General features: G+C 36.9%; 1 protein-coding gene across 5 annotated transcripts in view; it reads right to left on the bottom strand.

Moving 5' to 3' along the window:
• The window catches only part of PHKB (phosphorylase kinase regulatory subunit beta), a 238,194-nt gene that overhangs the window by 76,638 nt on the left and 142,365 nt on the right, over positions 1-19,191 (bottom strand). For all 5 annotated transcript variants that reach the window (XM_054452899.2, XM_054452903.2, XM_054452901.2 and 2 more), the window contains one exon: positions 8,572-8,666. In XM_054452899.2, coding sequence (XP_054308874.2) covers positions 8,572-8,666 — 95 coding nt within the window. The remainder of the gene's footprint in view (positions 1-8,571; positions 8,667-19,191) is intronic.

The following is a 19,191-nucleotide window of genomic DNA, read 5'->3' as shown; positions in this document are numbered from 1 at the left end:
AGATGATGGGCCCTTTAACAGGAACAAGTTAGGGTGAATGGGGAGAGGGAGTAAACACCTCCTGAAAGGGTTTTCCTTTGGATAAGGAAGAAGAAAATCCCTACTAAAATTACTGTTATAGATTTGTGGACTTGGTTTCATCCTAGCATAACAGGGAAGAAGAAAGAAGGAAATAATTAACATGATGATATAATGAATCCCAGCATACATTTTGTACTGATGGGGCATCTCTGTGTTTAATTTTTCAGATCACTTTCACAGAACTCTCAGCATCCTAAGGCACAGGTGCAACTGTGTTCCTATGATGTGATATTCAGCCAGGCTGTTCAAGAACAAGCTATTTCTCCTGTTAACTCCTTCATACCATTACAAAAATCACCGCTGCCAAATGCTTGACATTCCCTCCTTCCTTTCATTCTTCAGTTAACACCTTCATATTGGTTCTGTCACTTGACAACTGTGTGACCTTGGAGAGATTACTAAACCTCTCTGAGACTCACGTTGTCTACCTGTAAAATGGATATAATATTTGTCTCAGAAAAAAATGTTAAAATCAGATATAATGCGGGTAAAAGTGGCATGTACAGTGCCTATAAACAAAAGAAACACAATCAATAGTAGTTATTGTATCTATCACTTCTATTATCTGGTCCTGTCAAATACCAAACTAGGCTAAGGGAAGGCAAGAGTAAGACACATTCTCTACTCTCAGGAACTCTTTGAGGAAGCCAGGCATGTAAACCAACAACTGCAATAGTGACAAGTGTTGTAACACAAAGTATGCAAAAGAAATCAGTCTTAATGGCACAGCTTCTAAACACATGACTTGTTTTCCGGGAGTAATTTATAGGATGGGATAATATGGTGTTTTGTATAATTTATTTTCCCCAAATCAAATGTGACATAGAAAAGTGGGGGTAGAGAAGCAGACACTGTTACCCTGTTTATAAGAATAAAGGACGGTCCAATGAACAGTTTGGGGTAAATTTTCTTTCAAATATGACTTTCTCAGACAATATAAATAAGCCTGGTGTTTAATTTACTTGGTTTGTATCTATTTGGGGACATCACAACTATTTAGTAAATATCCACTCTATTCATATATACCACAGTGTTCGGTTTATTCCCTAAGATCTGAAGAAACATTGAGTATAGAAGGAGAAAAAGACACTCAACAGAAATAATGAGGAAAGACTCGAGCACAGGAGGTGAGGCCTGGGCTCCTAGTTTCAGAGAGCAGAGTGCACATATGCTCTCAGTTCTCATCTCTCTTTAGACCCCAGAGAAAAGACCAGCTACAGATTTAAAATAAACAAAAAAGACTAAACCAGAGCAATGAAAAAAGAAAGAAGGTCATGAGACAACAAGGTATTTAAACACATTTCTAGTGTAAAAGATGGCAAATAAAAATGCATTAATGAATAAAGCAGAGCAGAGAAAACCTGCATAAAACAAACGATACCACTTAGAGTATCACCAAAGTGCTGCAGCAGGTATGGGAGCTGACTCACCAACTAGAAGGGCCCCAGAGGGGCACTGGGTTTGCAAGCACAATGCAGTAAAGGTGGGAAAAGCAGAAGTGAATAGAAGGACTGATTAAAGGCCACAATGGCCAGCCCCATGTACCACACAGGGAACCACAGTCAGCAATAAAGCAGGGCTTTTCTGCAAATATACAGAACAAGCTGGCTGGTATGAGTTAAGGCTTCCACTGCAAACAACAGATTCTTAAAGCCTTTCATGTTCTGGCATCTGGCAAGGGTGATAAGAGTCTTCTTTGTTCCCAACCAGATCCCTGACTCATCAATAAAGTTAGCCAGGAGACAAAACTCCCATCACATCTCCCTCACCTCTGGATGGGATGGTGGGGGTAGCAGACTACTACTTAATACACTGAGAATAATCAGCCCACTTATCACACTAATATATGATTGAATGATGAGAAATACCAGGTATGTGACAAAATAACCAGTGGGAAGAAAGAAAAACACCATATTAATGAAACACACAAACATTAGTATGGAAATTATGCTTAGTGAAATAAGCCACACGCAGAAAGACAAATATGGCATGATTCCACTTATATGAGGTAACTAGAATAGTCAAATTCATACACACAAAAAGTAGAATAGAGATTACCAGGGGCTGGAGGGAGGAGAGAAAGAGGGTCACTGCTTAATGGGTACAGAAGTTTTGTTGAGGACGATAAAAAAGGTTTTCATATACATAGAGGCAATAGCTACAATGATACATTGTAAATGTACTTATTGCCACTGACTTGTACACTTATGAATGACTGAAATGATATACATCATTTTATATGTAAATATATAAAAAATATATATTTATATTATATATAAATATATATTTTATATACATTATATTATATAAATATATTTATATTACATAATATATACTTATATATAATGTATATTTATACATTATATATTCTTGGGAATAGGCCCCCAAATCTGGCCATAAACTGGCCCCAAAACTGGACATAAACAAAATCTCTGCAGCACTGTGACATGCTCGTGATGGCCTTGATGCCCACACTGGAAGGTTGTTGGTTTACTGGAATGAGGGCAAGGAACATCTGGCCCACCCAGGGCAGAAAACCGCTGAAGGTGTTCTTAAACCACAAACAATAGCACAAGTGATCTGTGCCTTAAGGACATGTTCATGCTGCAGATAACTAGCCAGACCCATCCCTTTATTTCAGCCCATCCCTTTAAATCTTATGACTGGCTTGCTGTCAATCAATATGTGGGTAAATCTCTGTTCAAGGCTCTCAGCTCTGAAGGCTGTGAGATCCCTGATTTCCCACTCCACACTCTATATTTCTGTGTGTGTGTCTTTAATTCCTCTAGCGCCGCTGGGTTAGGGTCTCCACAGCCGAGCTGGTCTGGGCAATATACAATATTTATACATAAAATATTATATATTAATATATATTTTATATTTATATTTACATATAAATATATATTTATATTTACATATAAATATATAAAATATATATTAATTGATATATTATATATCATATATATTTTACTTTATTTAAAAAAAGAAAAAGTTTACTGTGGAGAATCAACAAATGGTGACAACTGGATAACCACATACAAAGAATGAAGCTGGCTCTATACCTCACACCATATATAAAATTAACTCAGAATGGATCACAGGTCTAAGTATACGAGCTAAAACTATAAAATTCTTTATATATATATATATATATATATATATATATATATATATATATATATAAAAGAAAACACAAACACAAATCTTCATGACCTTGGATTAGGCAATGGTTTCTTAGACATGACACCATAAGCACAAAAAACTAAAGGAAAAAAATAGATAAATGAGGCTTCTTCAAAATTAGAAACTTCCATGCTTCAAATGACACCAAGAAAAACTGGAATGATAATCCACAGAATGGGAGAAAATATTTGCAATCATATAAAGGTCTCAGAATATATAAAGAACTGTTACAATACAATAATAAAAAGAAACAAATCAATTAAAAAATGGCCACAGTATCTGAATAGTTCCAAATGTTCTAAAATTAGTTCTGGTAAATATACTAAAAACCATTTCATTGTATGCTTTAAATTAGTGAATTGTATGGGATGCAAATTATGCTTCAATAAAGCTGCTATTAAAAATAAATGCTCAATAAATGATAGTCATTATTGTTTAAAAAATTACTCTGAAGAAAAAAGATGAGTAAAGGAACAGAATAAATCTTTTTTACTTGTAGAAAGACTTATGAACATACATTATCCACTATAAAAACTGGAAGTAGGAACAAGATGGCCTAGACAGATAACTATTAAAGGATTCTGAAAGCTGGAAAGAAAGCAGACTGGACTGGCCAGAGGCCTCAGCACTTGAAGAATGGCAATGCAGTGAGACTCTTGAGACTACACATATGCACTTGCAGGAGTCTGTAGCCTGAAATAACCAATAGGCATAGAAAAAAAGAAAAATCTGTTTTCTCTCACCAGAGGACAGTGAAATGGAAAGCACAACAGAGACCAAGTGGGGAGCTCTAATCTCAGCTCTTCAACTGAGGTACCAGTTGGCCAATCTGTCTTTAGCAGCAACTTCAAAGTCCTGGTAAGCCAACCCAACCTCTGCTTCACAACCACAGTGCTGATGGGCCAACATATTTGCAGCATCAACAAAGAAGCCCCAGAGAGCTTTCCTGACTCCACAGTGTTCTACTACTCAGGTACCCTTGGGCAGTCCAATTCACCTGTAGAGGGTTCAAAGCAATGACAGGTCTACTCGACCCTTGCTCCACACCAGGGGCAACAGCAATTAGGCTGATCCTCCCATGTCAGCTGAGCCTGGTGGCTTCTGGCCCTCTACCCAGTGGCATAAGGAGACTTAGGACAAGAAGAAATGGGGCATTACCTGTAGAGGAACACAAATTTGAACTGACAGGGAATTTCTCATTTGAAGCTACGGAAGCCAGAGGAAGTGGCACAATATTTCTTAGTGCTGAAGTAAAACAATTGTTAACTAGGAATCCTATACCCAACGTAACTACCCTTCAGGAATGAAGGTGAAATAAAGATATTCTCAGACAAAAGAAAACTAAGAAATTTGTTGCTAGCAGACCTACCCATAAATAATGTCTAAAGGAAGGTGTCCAAACAGAAAGAAAATGATAACAGAAGAAGGCTGGGACATTCAGAAAGGAAAGAACATGAAATGGTAAAAACTGAGGTCAGCACAATAGACTATCCGTCATCCCATGAACTTCTTTAATCAAAGTTTATGGTTGAAGCAAAAATTTTCACACAATTTGATGTGCTGCTCAATGAAGACAGAGGAAATATTTTAAAAATTGTGTTTAAGAAATGAAGAAGGTAAGGGAAACTAATGGAAGAAGTAAGGTTTCTATAATTCACTTAAAGTGGCAAAATGATACCACTGCACTTTTGATAACTTATGTATGTATACAGTAATTCCTAGAACAACCAACTAACGAAAACTTAAAAAGTGATATATGAAAAAACATTATAAATGAACATTATGAATAATTAAAGTGGAATTCTAAGAAATGTTCGAATAAGCTGTAGGATGTTCGTTAATGTGTGAATGGTTAAACAAAGGTACCACCATACCATGGTGTACAAATCAGCAATAAAAAGAAACAAACTATGTGATATGGTGTGGATCTATGTCCCCACCCAAATTTCATGTCTAGTTGTAATCTCCAGTGTTGAAGGTAGGGACTGGTGGGATGTGACTGGATCATGGAGGTGGAGTTCTCATGAATGGTTTAGCACCATCCCCCTTTGGTACTGCATAGTGAGTGAGTTCTCATAAGATCTGGTTGTTTAAAAGTGTGTAGGCCCTCCCCCTCACTCTCCTGCTCCCGCTTTGCCTTCCTCCATGAGTAAAACCTCCCTGAGGCCTCCCCAGAAGCCTGGAAGCATGGAAGCTGCTATGCTTCCTGTACAGCCTGCAGAACCATGAGCCAATTAAACCTCTTTTCTTTACAAATTACCCAGTCTCAGGTATTTCTTTATAGCAGTTGAGAATGGACTAATACACTGTTGATACATGCAACAACTTGGATGAATCTCATGGAAATTATGTTGAGTGAAAAAAGCCAATCCCAAAAGGTTAGGTACAGTTCAATTTTTATAACATTCCTAAAATGACAAAATTATAAAATAAAGAACAGATTAGTAGTTGCAACGGGTTAAGAACTGGGGTGAAGGAAGTGGGTATGATTATAAAGGAATAACACAAGGAAGCCTTATGGTGATATGGGATGGTACAATTAAGTATTTTGATTGTGACGGTGGTTACACAAAATTACACAAAATTTTAATAAAATGTAATTAATGTAAAAGATAGCCAAAAATAAAGAAACAGAAAACATTTGAGAAAAAGTAAAAGACTCACAAGATGATAAGAGTGTTTTGCATGCCTGAGGCCTTGGGCCACAGTGTACCAGTTTGTCCAGAGAGTTGGCACTAACAATGTGATTTATGATGAACATCTGGTTTTTCCCTGTGGGGCTGGTGCTTAAACAATTGAGATGCTACATGCCTACATAACTGACCTTTAGTAAAAACTATACACAACGAAGCTTGAGCAAGCTTCGCTGGTTGGCAACACTATGCATGTGTTGACACATCCTCACTAGGGTAATTAAGTGCATCTCATTTGACTCCTCTGGAAGAAGACACTTGGAAGCCTGTGCTGAGGTTCCTCAGGACTTGCCCCATGTGCCTTTTCCCTTCGCTGATTTTATTCTGTATCCTTTCACAGTAATCAACCCTAAGTCTAAGGGTAACAGCTTCTGAGTTCTGTGAGTCCTCTAGTGAATTACAGTGGCTGAGGGTAGTCATGGGATCCCTGACATACCTTCTTTCGGGAACAAGCACTTCTACCATTTTCAGAAACTGCTTGGACTTTACTATTCCCTATTTACTTTCCTAATTTGTGGTAGGGTTTAAAGCACCTAGTGAATTCCCACAGATCAGTTAGTTACAAAATCTGTCCTGGTCAATCATGACTAAGTGGCTACTGACACCAACATTTCAAACAGAGGGCTGCACATCTGGGGACATGTCTGACCCCTCTATTTCATCAGTCCACTTCACCCAGCCCCGGGAACAGACATGGGCATGCCACGTCTTGCCTACTGCTTAAAATGGCTGAGAAAGTGGCAAGGCAGCTTCAGTATTTTATATACCACCACAACCAAGCTGCCAACCACGTGGGGACATATCCACTCCCAGTAGTTTTCTGTTGCAAATCTCCCCATCACCTCCCTCTCAGAAACTGTATACAACACTGCACAGAGGTAATCTGCCATGTGGCTACAGGAGAGGAGCATTTCTCTTAGCTAGGATGTGGCTCCACTTGGGAGGCATGACACAGATAATTCAGTAGCAGCAGTACAAAGTAATTTTGACATAAAACATACCTGTAGAGTGAATTCTCTTTAAAATTCACTCTCCGTCACTCATCTCCTGATAAGCTTTCTTGAGCAGGAGAGAAAGAGTTGCAAGTAGTATATTGTACACCAAAATTTACACATAACCCACAGCCATCATTATATGTGTCAAGCATGAAACAACTGTTTAAACTGATGATTTTGTTAGCCATATGCCTATGAAATGCTTTGATGTTCTCTGGCTCCTGTCTGCACACCTCAAATCGGTGACCTATTAATTTATTTTCTAAGAAAAGGCTTTGAGGTTTCATCGCTCTAGAGAAGTGGGTCACACATGTGAAATACTATTTAAGTGATACACATTAGTCTTAAAATGGTTCAGTCATAGCACTGGTAATATGAAGCTGGATGAATTCTCTATTTTGCCATGTCTTCAAGTAAAATGGTGTATTTCAAATCGGTACAGACTGTACACTTGCACTGTACCTACAAACACTTGTTTTGTTGACACGATACATTCTGAATCCATAGCTACTAAATGCAAAAATTTAAAAACTATTCCTTCCCCAACACGTCGCCAAGTGCTGAGAACAACTCTGCCAATTGTACCAACACGAGCGGTAACTAAGATAAAGGCCAAATACCCCCTTACATAAAGAGCTAACAGGCCAGTGAGAAATTTTCATCACATATTAACACAGGAATTTTATGTTCTTGAGAAAACCATAGCATTTATTTACAAGTCTCTCAAATAGCTTCTTATCCATAAACAACTCAGAGTCATTTCATGTTTTGTTGAAGACAAGCAAAAGAGTCAGAGAAACAGTGCAATAGAATCTAACGGGGCCATTGGCTCTCCCTTTCTCTTATTAAAACAAACACTTATTGCTCTGTGTGTGTGTGTGTGTAATACACATTTTTTATAAAAATATAAGGAACATTTCCATTTATAAGCCTATCTTCTGTAAGCATTGATACCAATCTTATTAAATGCATGTTAACTGCTTAGAATCCCAGGCACACATGCAGGTACATTCCGTTTCTCTTCAGACAGTTTCCACAATCCACAACATTCTAACAGTCCTCATTACTGGTTTCACTTAATACTTGAGGGTTTGCTCAAGTCAATATCAATCTTGCTGATCCTACACACACTTATTTTGTTGACACAACACAGTCTGAATCCATAGCTACTAAATGTAAAAATTTTAAAACTATTCCTTCCCCAACACGTCACCAAGTCGCTGTTGCTGTAACAACTGTCAGTCACGCAGCCCTGTCATGGAGCCACAGTGCAGGAGAGACATCAAGCACAGGCCTTTTGGGGGATCCCCCTCCCTTCAATCATTGGTCCTCCTGCCACCCAGATGCACTGCTTCTTCTCAAAGACACTTGACACCTTAAACTCAACATTCTGAAGATAGAAATGTTTACCTGCAAGGCACTTTGTTGGATCCATCTGAAACCTACTTCCTCATTAACAAATAGCCCTTTACCACAAGTAAATCTTAACTAACCAGAAGAGGGAGAAAGCTTTCCTTCAGAAGGAACAACAAAAACCTATTCAGAACAAAAATTTCCTCTTCAATTAAGCTTAAATGTCTCTGGACGAGTCTAAATCAAGAAATACAATAATTCTTTACCTGATTGGAAAACCTCATGCTCACGTTACGTTGATCCTTTAGTGGGACATAGCGCTGGACAGGATCAATGTCTTTAGGACTGATTAGTTCATCAGCTGAAAAAAAGAAGGGGAATGACGTTATCAAAAATGCATTTGCATAACACTATAAAACAACTAGACTTTTAGAAAATACTCCAACAAGAGAAGAATATACATTTTTCTCAGTGTGCATGAAACATCCTCCAACAGGATATACCACATACTAGGCCATAAAATAAGCCTCAATATATAGAAAAGGACTGAAATCATAAAAAGTATATTGTCTGACCACAAGGGAATGGAATTAGGCATCAATAACAGAAAGAAATATTATAAATTCACACATACGTGGAAATGAAAACATACTACTAAATAACTAATGGGTCAAATAATAAACCAAAAGGGAAATGAGAAAATATATTCTAATATACTTTCTGATGAGATGAATGAAAGACAAACACCAAAATCAATGGGATGTGGGTAAAACAATGCTCAGAGAAAAAATTATAGCTATAAATTCCTATATTAAACAGAAGAAAAATCTCAAATCAATAACCTATTTTTCCACCTTAAGACAGTGGATGAGACGGCTGGGCACGGTGGGTCATGCCTGTAATCCCAGCACTTTGGGAGGCCGAGGTGGGTGGATCACAAGGTCAGGAGTTTGAGACCAGCCTGGCCAACATGGTAAAACTCCATCTCTACTAAAAATACAAAAAAAAAAAAAAATTAGCTGGGCATAGTGGTATGCGCCTGTAATCCCAGCTACTCAGGAGGCTGAGGCAGGAGAATTGCTTGAACCCAGGAGGCGGAAGTTGCAGTGAGCCGAGATTGTGCCACTGTACTCCAGCCTGGGCAAAAGAGAGAGACTCCATCTCAAAAAAAAAAAAAAAAAAAAAAGACAGTGGATGAAAAAGAGCAAACTAAATCAAAAGCAACAGAACGAAGGAAATAATAAAGATTAGAGTGGAAATTAATGAAACAGTACAGAAAAACAATACAGAATCAAGGAAATGAAAAGTAGTTTCTTAAAAAGCTCAATAAAACTTGCAAACCTTTAGCTAGATTGACCAAGAAAAGAAGAAAGAAGACTCAAATTACTAAATCAAGAATTCAAGAAAGAAACATTACTACAGAACTAAAGGATTATAAGAGAATAATATCAACAAATACATGCCATCAAATTAGATAACCTAGATGAAATGGATGAATTATTCCCGGAAAGACACAAACTACCAAAACTGACTCAAGAAGGAATAGAAAATCTAAACAGATTTGTAAAAAGTACACACATGCATCCACACATAGTTCAGGACTAGATGGTGTCACTGGTGAATTCTACCAAGCAGTTAAAGAAAAATTAAAACCAATCTTTCACAAACTGTGCTCCCCCACCCACAAAAAAAGAGGGAACACCTCCCAACTCATTCTAAGAGGTCAGTATTATTCTAATACCAAAATCAAAGTATCACAAGAAAATTACAAAGCAAAATCTGTATGAATATAGACACAAAAATCCTCAACAAAATACTAGCAAACCAAATCTAGTAACATAAAGAAGGGATTACACATCATAACCAAGTAGAATCTATCCCACAAATGCAAGGATGGCTTAACATCACAAAGTTAATTACTAATAGACCATATCAACGAAATAAAGGAGAAAACACTATATGATCACTTCAACAGACTGAGAAAAAGCATTTGACAAAATTCAACGTCCTTGAATAAAAAGCATTCAACAAAGTAGGAACAGAAGAAAATGTATTCAACCTAATATAGGGCATCTATGAAAAAGCTACAGCTAATATCACACTCAATGGTAAAAGACTGAATGCTTTTCCCCCAAAGATCAGGAATAAGACAAGGATGTCCACTCTCACCACTTCTATTCAACATTGAACTGGAGGTTCCAGCCAGGGAAATTGGGAAAGAAAAAGAATAAAAAGTATCAGATTGGAAACGACAAAGGCTATGGTAATTAATAATGTGGTATTAGCATAAGGATAGAGACAGAAATAGAATACAGAGTCCAAAAATAAACCCTTGCATATATAGTCTACTGATTTTTGACAGGGTGCCAAAACTATTCAGTAGGGAGAGAAAGGATTTTTCTTTGTTTTGTTTTGAGACAGAGTCTTGCTCTGTTGCCCACATGGAGTACAGTGGCACAATCTCAACTTACTGCAACTTTCACCTCCCAAGTTCAAGCAATTCTGGTGCCTCAGTCTCCTGAGTAGCTGGGATTACAGGCATTTACCACCATGCCTGGTTAATTTTTGTGTTTTTTGTAGAGACAAGGTTTTGCCATGTTGGCCAGGCTGGTCTCAAACTCTTGGCCTCAAACCTCAGCCTCCCAAAGTGTTGGGATTACAGGCGTGAGCCACCATGCCCAGCCAAAAAAAGTTTTTTTATTGACAAATAGTGCTGAGACAATTGGATATTCAAATGCAAAAGAATGAAGCTGGACCTTTTTCTCACACCATATATAAAATCAACTCAAAATAGATCAAAGAGTTAAAAATGTAAGAGTTAAAACTATAAAACTGTTAGAAGAAAATATAGAAGTAAGTCTTTGTGACTGATTTAGACAAAACTATGGCATCATAACGAAAGTGATAAAAGCAGTAAAGAGATAAATTGGATTTCATCAAAATTATAACTTTTTTGTGCCACAAAAGATCCATCAAGAAAGTGAAATAACAGCCCAAAGAATGGTGAGAAAACATTCACAAATCAGATATCTTGTAAGGGATTTAAACCTAGAAGATACAAAGAACTCATAACAACATAATAATAAAAACAAAAAAATCCAATTAAAAAATAGCCACAGTGTCTATATAGGCTTTTCTCCAAAGGAGATATACAAATTACCAATAAGCACATGAAAAAATGCACAACATTAGTCATTTGGGAAATGCTAATCAAAACCACAATGAGGTATTACTTCATATCCATTAGGAAGGCTACAATTAAAAAAAGAAAATAGGTAAGAACAAGTGTTGGCAAAGATGTAGAGAAACAGAAACCCTCAAATAGTGTTGATGGGAAAGCAAAATGATACAGCAGCTTTGGAAAACAGTCTGGAAGTTGCTCAAAATGTTAAACGTAAGACTTAGCATAGACCCAGCAATTACATGCCTAGGTATACACCCAAGAGAAATTAAAAATATGTCAAACAATAATTTTATATAAAGTTTATAGCAGCATTATTCATAATAGCTAAGAAGTGCAAACAACCCAAATGTTCATCTCCTGATGAATGGGTAAATAAAATGTAATGTATACATACAATGGAATATTGTTCTGCCATAAAAAAGGAATGAATTGCTGAAACATGCTACAACATGGATAAACCTTGAAAATATTATGTTAAGTGAAAGAAGCCAGACACAAAGGTCCATTATCAGTTTCGAGTTATATAAAAGGTCCCAAATAGGCAAATCTATAGAATTAGAGAGTAGGCTAGCCATTGCCTAGTGCTGGGTGAGAGGGTGAAGTGATGAGAAGGAAATGAGGAGTGACTACTACTGGGCATGAGGTTTTTTGGCAGGGAGATGATGAAAACATTGTAAAACTGCAGTGATGGTTGCACAACTCTATAAATATACCAAAAATCACTGAATTGCAAACTTTAAATAGGTAAAATATATGGTATGTAAATCACATCTCAATAAAGCTATTTTAAAAATAATAGGAAAGAAGTCAGATTTCTTTCAGAAAAATCAGAAAAATAATAGGAAGGAAATCAGTTTGTTAAGAAATAATGTTTCCTGATACAAAATTCTAAAAGAGATTTCTGAGAAGGGGCGTTTTTTTATGGGGCACTGACCAACATGAAGGCAACGTCCTCAATTGCCGTTGCACTGTAAAAATGGAAGCCCTTTTAACATGGTAGTTCCTTATGGCAACTTTTGATAAAATCCTAGGATATAACAAGGATGGAAATTTAGAGTGAGAGGCAGTGGGGAGGAAGGCACTAAGTCTGTGGTTCTCTGCTGTCTTCTGCTGTAACACACTTGAAGGATACCCATCAGCACCGGAGGCTCACTCACTACAGCAGGATTTCTCCATGGGCCTGGAAGAGAATATGCAGGGGAGAGGTGGTGGTGGTAGGAAAATCCCCTGAAATGCAATTCTGCAAAACCTCCTTGGAGTGCAAGTTGTCAGTTATCTACACAAATTTACAGTGAGCATATTTTCCAACCCAGCAAGTCTGTATCTGTAAAGTTATCTTAGTTATGCTCACACATGTGCAAATTAATTGAACAAAAACAAAAACAAAAATCCAACTTCTAAAGTGAGTCGGCACACTTCTTCATTTTTACTGCATGTAAGCTATAAAACATGTTTATTTCATCCTTGATCTTTGGCTCTACACTGATCACTTAAAAACAATACTATGCTGAGTTTTGTATAAATGTACCCATGTATAATATTTACTAAAAAGATTACAGTTCATTTTCCATAGCTTTTTATAAATTGCTTTTAGGTAATGAATATGACAGAGCAAGGAATCAACGGTTATAAATTTCTTTGCAGCTTTAGGAATACTTCTATACTAGATTTCTATCCTGGGGTACCTTCCAGGCACATCTGCATTGTTATTTGAGACAAAATCACCAAAGGATTTCAGTAACTCTTGGAAGATCTTTTCAATAATAATTAAAGTAGTATTAACAGTAGAATAAGAAGAAGAAGGAGGAAGAGCAGCAGCAGAGTCTACCAGAGCCACTGCTGCCTCTGCAGCAGCAGCAATACCTACACAGTTATTAAGCTCCAGGCATTGTTTTAAGTATTTCACATATATTCATTCATTAATCCTCACAACAACCTTATCATTTTACAGATGATGAACCAGAGGAACCTGAGTGTTTAGGCAACTTCCTGGTGGCTGGCATACAGCAAAGCTGAGACACAGTCAGTCGACTCCCAGAGTCTGAGCTCTTAATCACATACTAATCTTGCCCTTTAAGAACACTGACATTCTACACAACATAGGTGAAAATAATACCAGAAGGAGGATGAAATAAAAAAAAAGATTTAGACATGTTATATTTTTCCTAGGACTAAATCAGGTTGCACATTACAAATGTTCTCCTTTCTCTCTGAAAAAAAAAAAATATACTTTTTCAAAATTTAAACCAAACCAATAAAAGCAGATATCAACATATAACTTTAATGTACTAATTTCAGTTTAGCTCATGATACAGGGTTGATTAGTACACTGATATTCTAGATAGGCAGAAAATTATTTCCCTATCTCAATTGTATGATCACTGAGATGTGAAAAAATTTCTAAAACCAACAAGTTTTCACTGTCATGCTATAGAAATTAAATTCTATCTTTATTACAGTATTTTGTTATCTATAAATAGTGACAGATAAATTAAGAAACCTTACATCCTTGTAAAGCATAAATGCTAATCTATTAAAATTGGTAAGAATTGAATGGTTAACCAAGTCTTCCAAAAGCTTATTTCTTTGCATTTCCTTTGTATTTCTCTCTTTGTGCCACACTTCTTTATCTAGCTTGATGTTCCCACTTACACCACGTGCTCATGTATAACCTCATAGACTGGATGCTTCTTATACATGATGCCCAGTACCTAGCACAGCTGCCAGCACCTAGTAGGCACTCAATACACTTACTAAGCAGAATAATAAATTAGTGGGTTAGCAAATACAGAAACACTAACTGCCATAATCATTACTTTAATTTCCATAATGGTAAATGTGAGAAATATCATTAAAAGGTCAAGTTTATGGGCACATTTTTTCCCCACTGCATTCATTTTTATCATTCAGGAGGCAAAAATAGAGGTCTTTATCGTGCCAATTCAATGAAACTGATTTTCTGGTGAAGAGTGACAATCCTGAAAGAACTTATATCCAACAAACTACAGAATATTTCAAATGAAAATAAAAGAACGAGGGTAAGAGATCAATGGCTTGCTACATTTACAGTACAGCACCACACCTCCAAGATAATCAAGAATTTCTATAAAATGGAGATATCTGTCTTTAAATCCTTAGAAAAGAGGAATTAAGTTAATTAATTTTTTTTCACAGAAGGTTTATAAAATATACCCTGGGCTTACCCCAAGCAAAAATTGTCCAGTGTAAAAAGAAAATATTAAGAAAAATCTGTTTCTTTAATGAAATAATAATTTAAAGAAAATTTAACAGAGTAAGTATTTTTTATCATGACACAAAAATTACATAGGACATACTAAAATAGGCTCAGCAGATATTTACAGGGTAAAATTATGTTCTTCAAAGCCTAGCTGATTCTCAGCTGTGGTGGCACATATTAGTAACACATGTATTATGAAATGAGCTATTTGGAGAAAAAGAAAATGCAGATCCTTAACCTCATATTACACCAGAAAATTCCAAATGTGTGTGTGTGTGTGTGTGTGTGTGTGTGTGTGTACGCATTTTACTCAACTGATTAACAAGGATGGACTTTCTAAAACTAAATGGTAAATTCCACAGCAAAAACTAAATAGGAAAACACTGGTAGATCTGAGTGTGTAAAGATTTTAACTTCTGCTCATGAAAATATAGCAAAAGCAAAATTTAAAGGCAAACAAACTAGGAAAATATCAGAGAGGTTTTATACACTTAATATATAAAACATTCATGTAGACTGATAAGAAAAACCATAAAACCAAGATTAAATGGACAAAAAAAATTACTAGACAATTCACAGAAGAGTGACTAAGAAATATGTTTCTAATAGAATATAAATGAAAACAAGACTCGATTTATTATCTTATTAGGTTAGCAATGTTTTTATTTTTAATAGGAATATTTAATACCACAGAGGTTACAGGTGACACAAGCACCCTGTAGACTCCTGAATAAATCAATAAACTCTGCTAGTCATGAGCTCTGTAACCTTGGGTGAGTTGTTAAACTCTTATGGGCCTTAGTTTCCTCACCTATGCCACATACTACCCATCTCAGAGAGATGTTAGGAGGATTACTTAGGATGATGTTTGTAAAAGGCAGAGCACAGAATGTGATATATTTTAAGGCAGGTATTATATTAGTGTTTCTGAAAATCTGTGTGACAACATGTACGAAAAGCCCTCTCAGACTCTATTACTACTCTCATATTCAACTTTACTAATATATGTAAGGATGAGAATAATTTCTATGCAAATTTTCTAGCACTTGTACTAATTCAATAAAAACATTTTAGCTTTAAGAAAGTCAGTTATTGGCCAAGCGTGGTGGCTCATGCCTGTAATCCCAGCACTTTGGGAGGCCAAGGCGGGCAGATTGCCTGAGCTCAGGAGTTTGAGACCAGCCTGGGCAACATGGTGAAACCCCGCTTCTAATAAAAATACAAAAAATTAGCCAGGCGTGGTGGCGAGCACCTGTAGCCCCAGCTACTCAGGAGGCTGAGGCAGGAGGATTGCTTGAACCCTGGAGGCAGAGGTTGCAGTGAGCCGAGATAGTGCCACTGCACTCCAGCCTGGGCGACACAGCGAGACTCCATCTCCAAAAAAAAAAAAAAGAAAGTCAGTTATTTATACATAAAGCTAAAGAAAGTCTTCCCAGGTGAAGCCTTTAAAGTAATACTACATGTGCTTCCCGATGTTTATAATGCCTGCTGCACAGAAATCCCACTTTAAGTCACTAGCCATCACATGGGTAACATGAGAAAGATAATGAAAATATTCTTGAAGTTTCCTGAAGTGCAACAACTGGGAAATCTCTTAGCAACCAACATGTAAAAATATACTGTACACTCTTATCTATTCATTTTATCTTGAACTGAGCAGTAAGAAAACCACGTGCTATCCTGAAGAGTCAACTGCATTTGAAGACAACAGACCAAAGAAAATCAAGACCTCAGTTTCTTATGTCCTTATATACACTAGGGGACACTTGATGAATGATTTTAAGTTTAAAAAGCATTAGATTTCCAGGTTTACTCAGTAGCTTTTATATTTGAGATCAATTGGGCAAGAAATGTCATGAATAAAATCAAATGCAAAGGGACTTATTTTTGTTACATACACTGGAATTAGGAGGTAGTGTGTCAGAATAATTAGGTTGCCCTTAGAGAGAGAGAGACAGACAGAGAGAAGTATTTCCTATAATCCTATAACTCTTGCTAGTGAGCTACTGGATATCCACGGTCACTATCAAAGAGCAGGCCTCTATAAAAAAAAAGCAGAGATCAACAAGTAGATGAATGGTAAAGTAGGAACAGACAGTGGAAGAACCATTTAAACATGTATTTGTCCCATAGTAAATGCTTTATGTGTATTTCCTTACCAGCTAATCCTTATAACATAAAAATAAAGAAATCAATGCTCATGGAAGTTAAGAAAACTCAGATCACACAGGTAGTAAGTGACAGATTTTACATTCAAACCCTGGACTGTCTGATTCCTAAGCTCATGATCCGCAAACTCTTGACCTTTCACTACAGCACAAGAAAAATGTAAGAAAAGAAAAAAAAAAAAAAGGAAGAGAAGCTAGGGAGGGAGAAAGTAGAAGAAAAAGATGATAATGTCAGAGAAATAATCTGTATCCCCATGGTTACAAGTTTGCTGGGTGTTAATAATCATTTAAAATATAATTTCTACAGGAAAATAAATTGGCTTCCAAACAATCACTTACCAAAGAACTTTGGGAACCCAAGAAATTAAGTTGGGAACTTCGTATATACATAACACTTTGGATATTTTAAAGTACTTCTATATCTATTTTATCACTTTAAAAGTAGCTTGTTAGTGTTCCAAGGAAATTAAATAATACCCATCCCCAAAAGAAAAAGATCCTGCCAGGCATGGTGATCTGTGGCCGTAGTCCCAGCTCCTCAGGAAGCTGAGGTAGGAGGATCATCACTTGAGCCCAGGAGTTTGGGGCTCCATTGAGCTATGATCGTACCACTGCACTCCAGCCTAGGTGACAGAGTGAAACTCTCTTGTCTCTTAAAAAAAATTCTGTTGTGCGATTCAAGCAAATTTTCATTAACCTGAGTATTCTGGGAGTTTGTGTATATTGGAGAGAAAGTTGTAGTTAACTAAAATTGCTTAATATTCAAGTTTACCAGAGAATATATCTTGTTTTAACCATTAATGTTTATTAATGTTTTCAAAATATCCACCCTAAAAAATTATTGTATTCACCTGCCTTAAATTATACAGTACGTAAAGTTCTAATCTTAATGAGCCGGGATAATGTAGTAGTACCTGAATGAAGATCATCTCTATGAATGGCTGATGTACACGATAAGAAAAGTAAGTTGCATATATGGAAAAGACAAGCTGAAGTCTAGAAGTCAGATTTTTTTTTTTTTTTTTTTTGAGATGGAGTCTTGCTCTGTCACCCAGGCTGGAGTGCAGTGGCATGATCTTGGCTCACTGCAACCTCCGCCTCCCAGGTTCAAGCGATTCTCCTGCCTCAGCCTCCTGAGTAATTGGGACTACAGGTGCGTGCCATCATGGCTGGCTAATTTTTTGTATTTTTAGTAGAGATGGGGTCTCACTGTGTTAGCCAGGATGGTCTTGATCTCCTGACCTCATGATCCGCCTGCCTCGGCCTTCCAAAGTGCTGGGATTACAGGCATGAGCCACCACACCTGGCCCTAGAAGTCAGATTTTTAAAAGCTGATATGTTAGTATCTCTTTTTAGGACATATTGAATAAGAACATATATTAAAGTTATATAATGGCCTTTATAATGGTTATCTAATGGTTTTAGAGTAATGTTATCGTTAACTTTATATTTCTTTAGTTTTCTGAATCTCAAAAAAAATTTCAATTCAAATATCAAGATTTTCAAGCAATTTTTTGAGACAGGGTCTCACTCTATCACCCAGGCTAGAGTGCAGTGGTGCAATCATGGCTCACCACAACCTTGACCTCCAGGGCTCAGGTGATCCTCTGGCCTTAGCCTCCTGAGTAGCTGGGACTACAGCCATGCACCACCATGGCTGGCAGGCAGAGCTCAGGAGTTCGAGACCAGCCTGGGTAACATGGTAAAACCCCGTCTCTACTAAAAATACAAAAAAATTAGCCGGGCGTGGCGGCATGCACCTGTAGTCCCATCTACTAGGGAGGCGAGTTGCGAACTCCCGGGCTCAAGCCTGCCTCAGCCTCCCCAAATGCTGGGACACAGGCGTGAGCCACTGCACCCAGCCTCAAGTGATTTTTAATGCAATAAATACAATCATGTAATGATGCATAAAGATGTCCCATAAGATTACAATACTGTATCTTCACATATAGACATCTTCACGTATAAACATTTTCTATGTTTAAATATGTTAGGTACACAGATACTTACCATTGTGTTACAATTGTCCACAGTACTCAGTATAGTAACATGTTCTACAAGTTTGTAGTCTAGGAGCAATAGGCTATATCATATGGGCTAGGTACATTGTTGGCTAAAAATCACCTAATGACACAATTCTCAGAATGTAGCCCTACCATTAAGCAATGAATGACTGTACTTTTAAGGTTATTTATTTTTGCAAATAGCTCAAAAAGGTTCTCTGCTTTCTTTAGACTGGTCTTACATGAATGGTTTCTAAACTTTCAAATTTGAATAACAGTTGAAGGTATAGCTA

Source organism: Pongo pygmaeus, chromosome 18 (genome assembly GCF_028885625.2).
Source record: "Pongo pygmaeus isolate AG05252 chromosome 18, NHGRI_mPonPyg2-v2.0_pri, whole genome shotgun sequence".
Taxonomy (NCBI): Eukaryota; Metazoa; Chordata; class Mammalia; order Primates; family Hominidae; genus Pongo; species Pongo pygmaeus.
The sequence above is the reverse complement of the archived record's forward strand: the minus strand, read 5'-3'. Positions and strand labels throughout refer to the sequence as shown.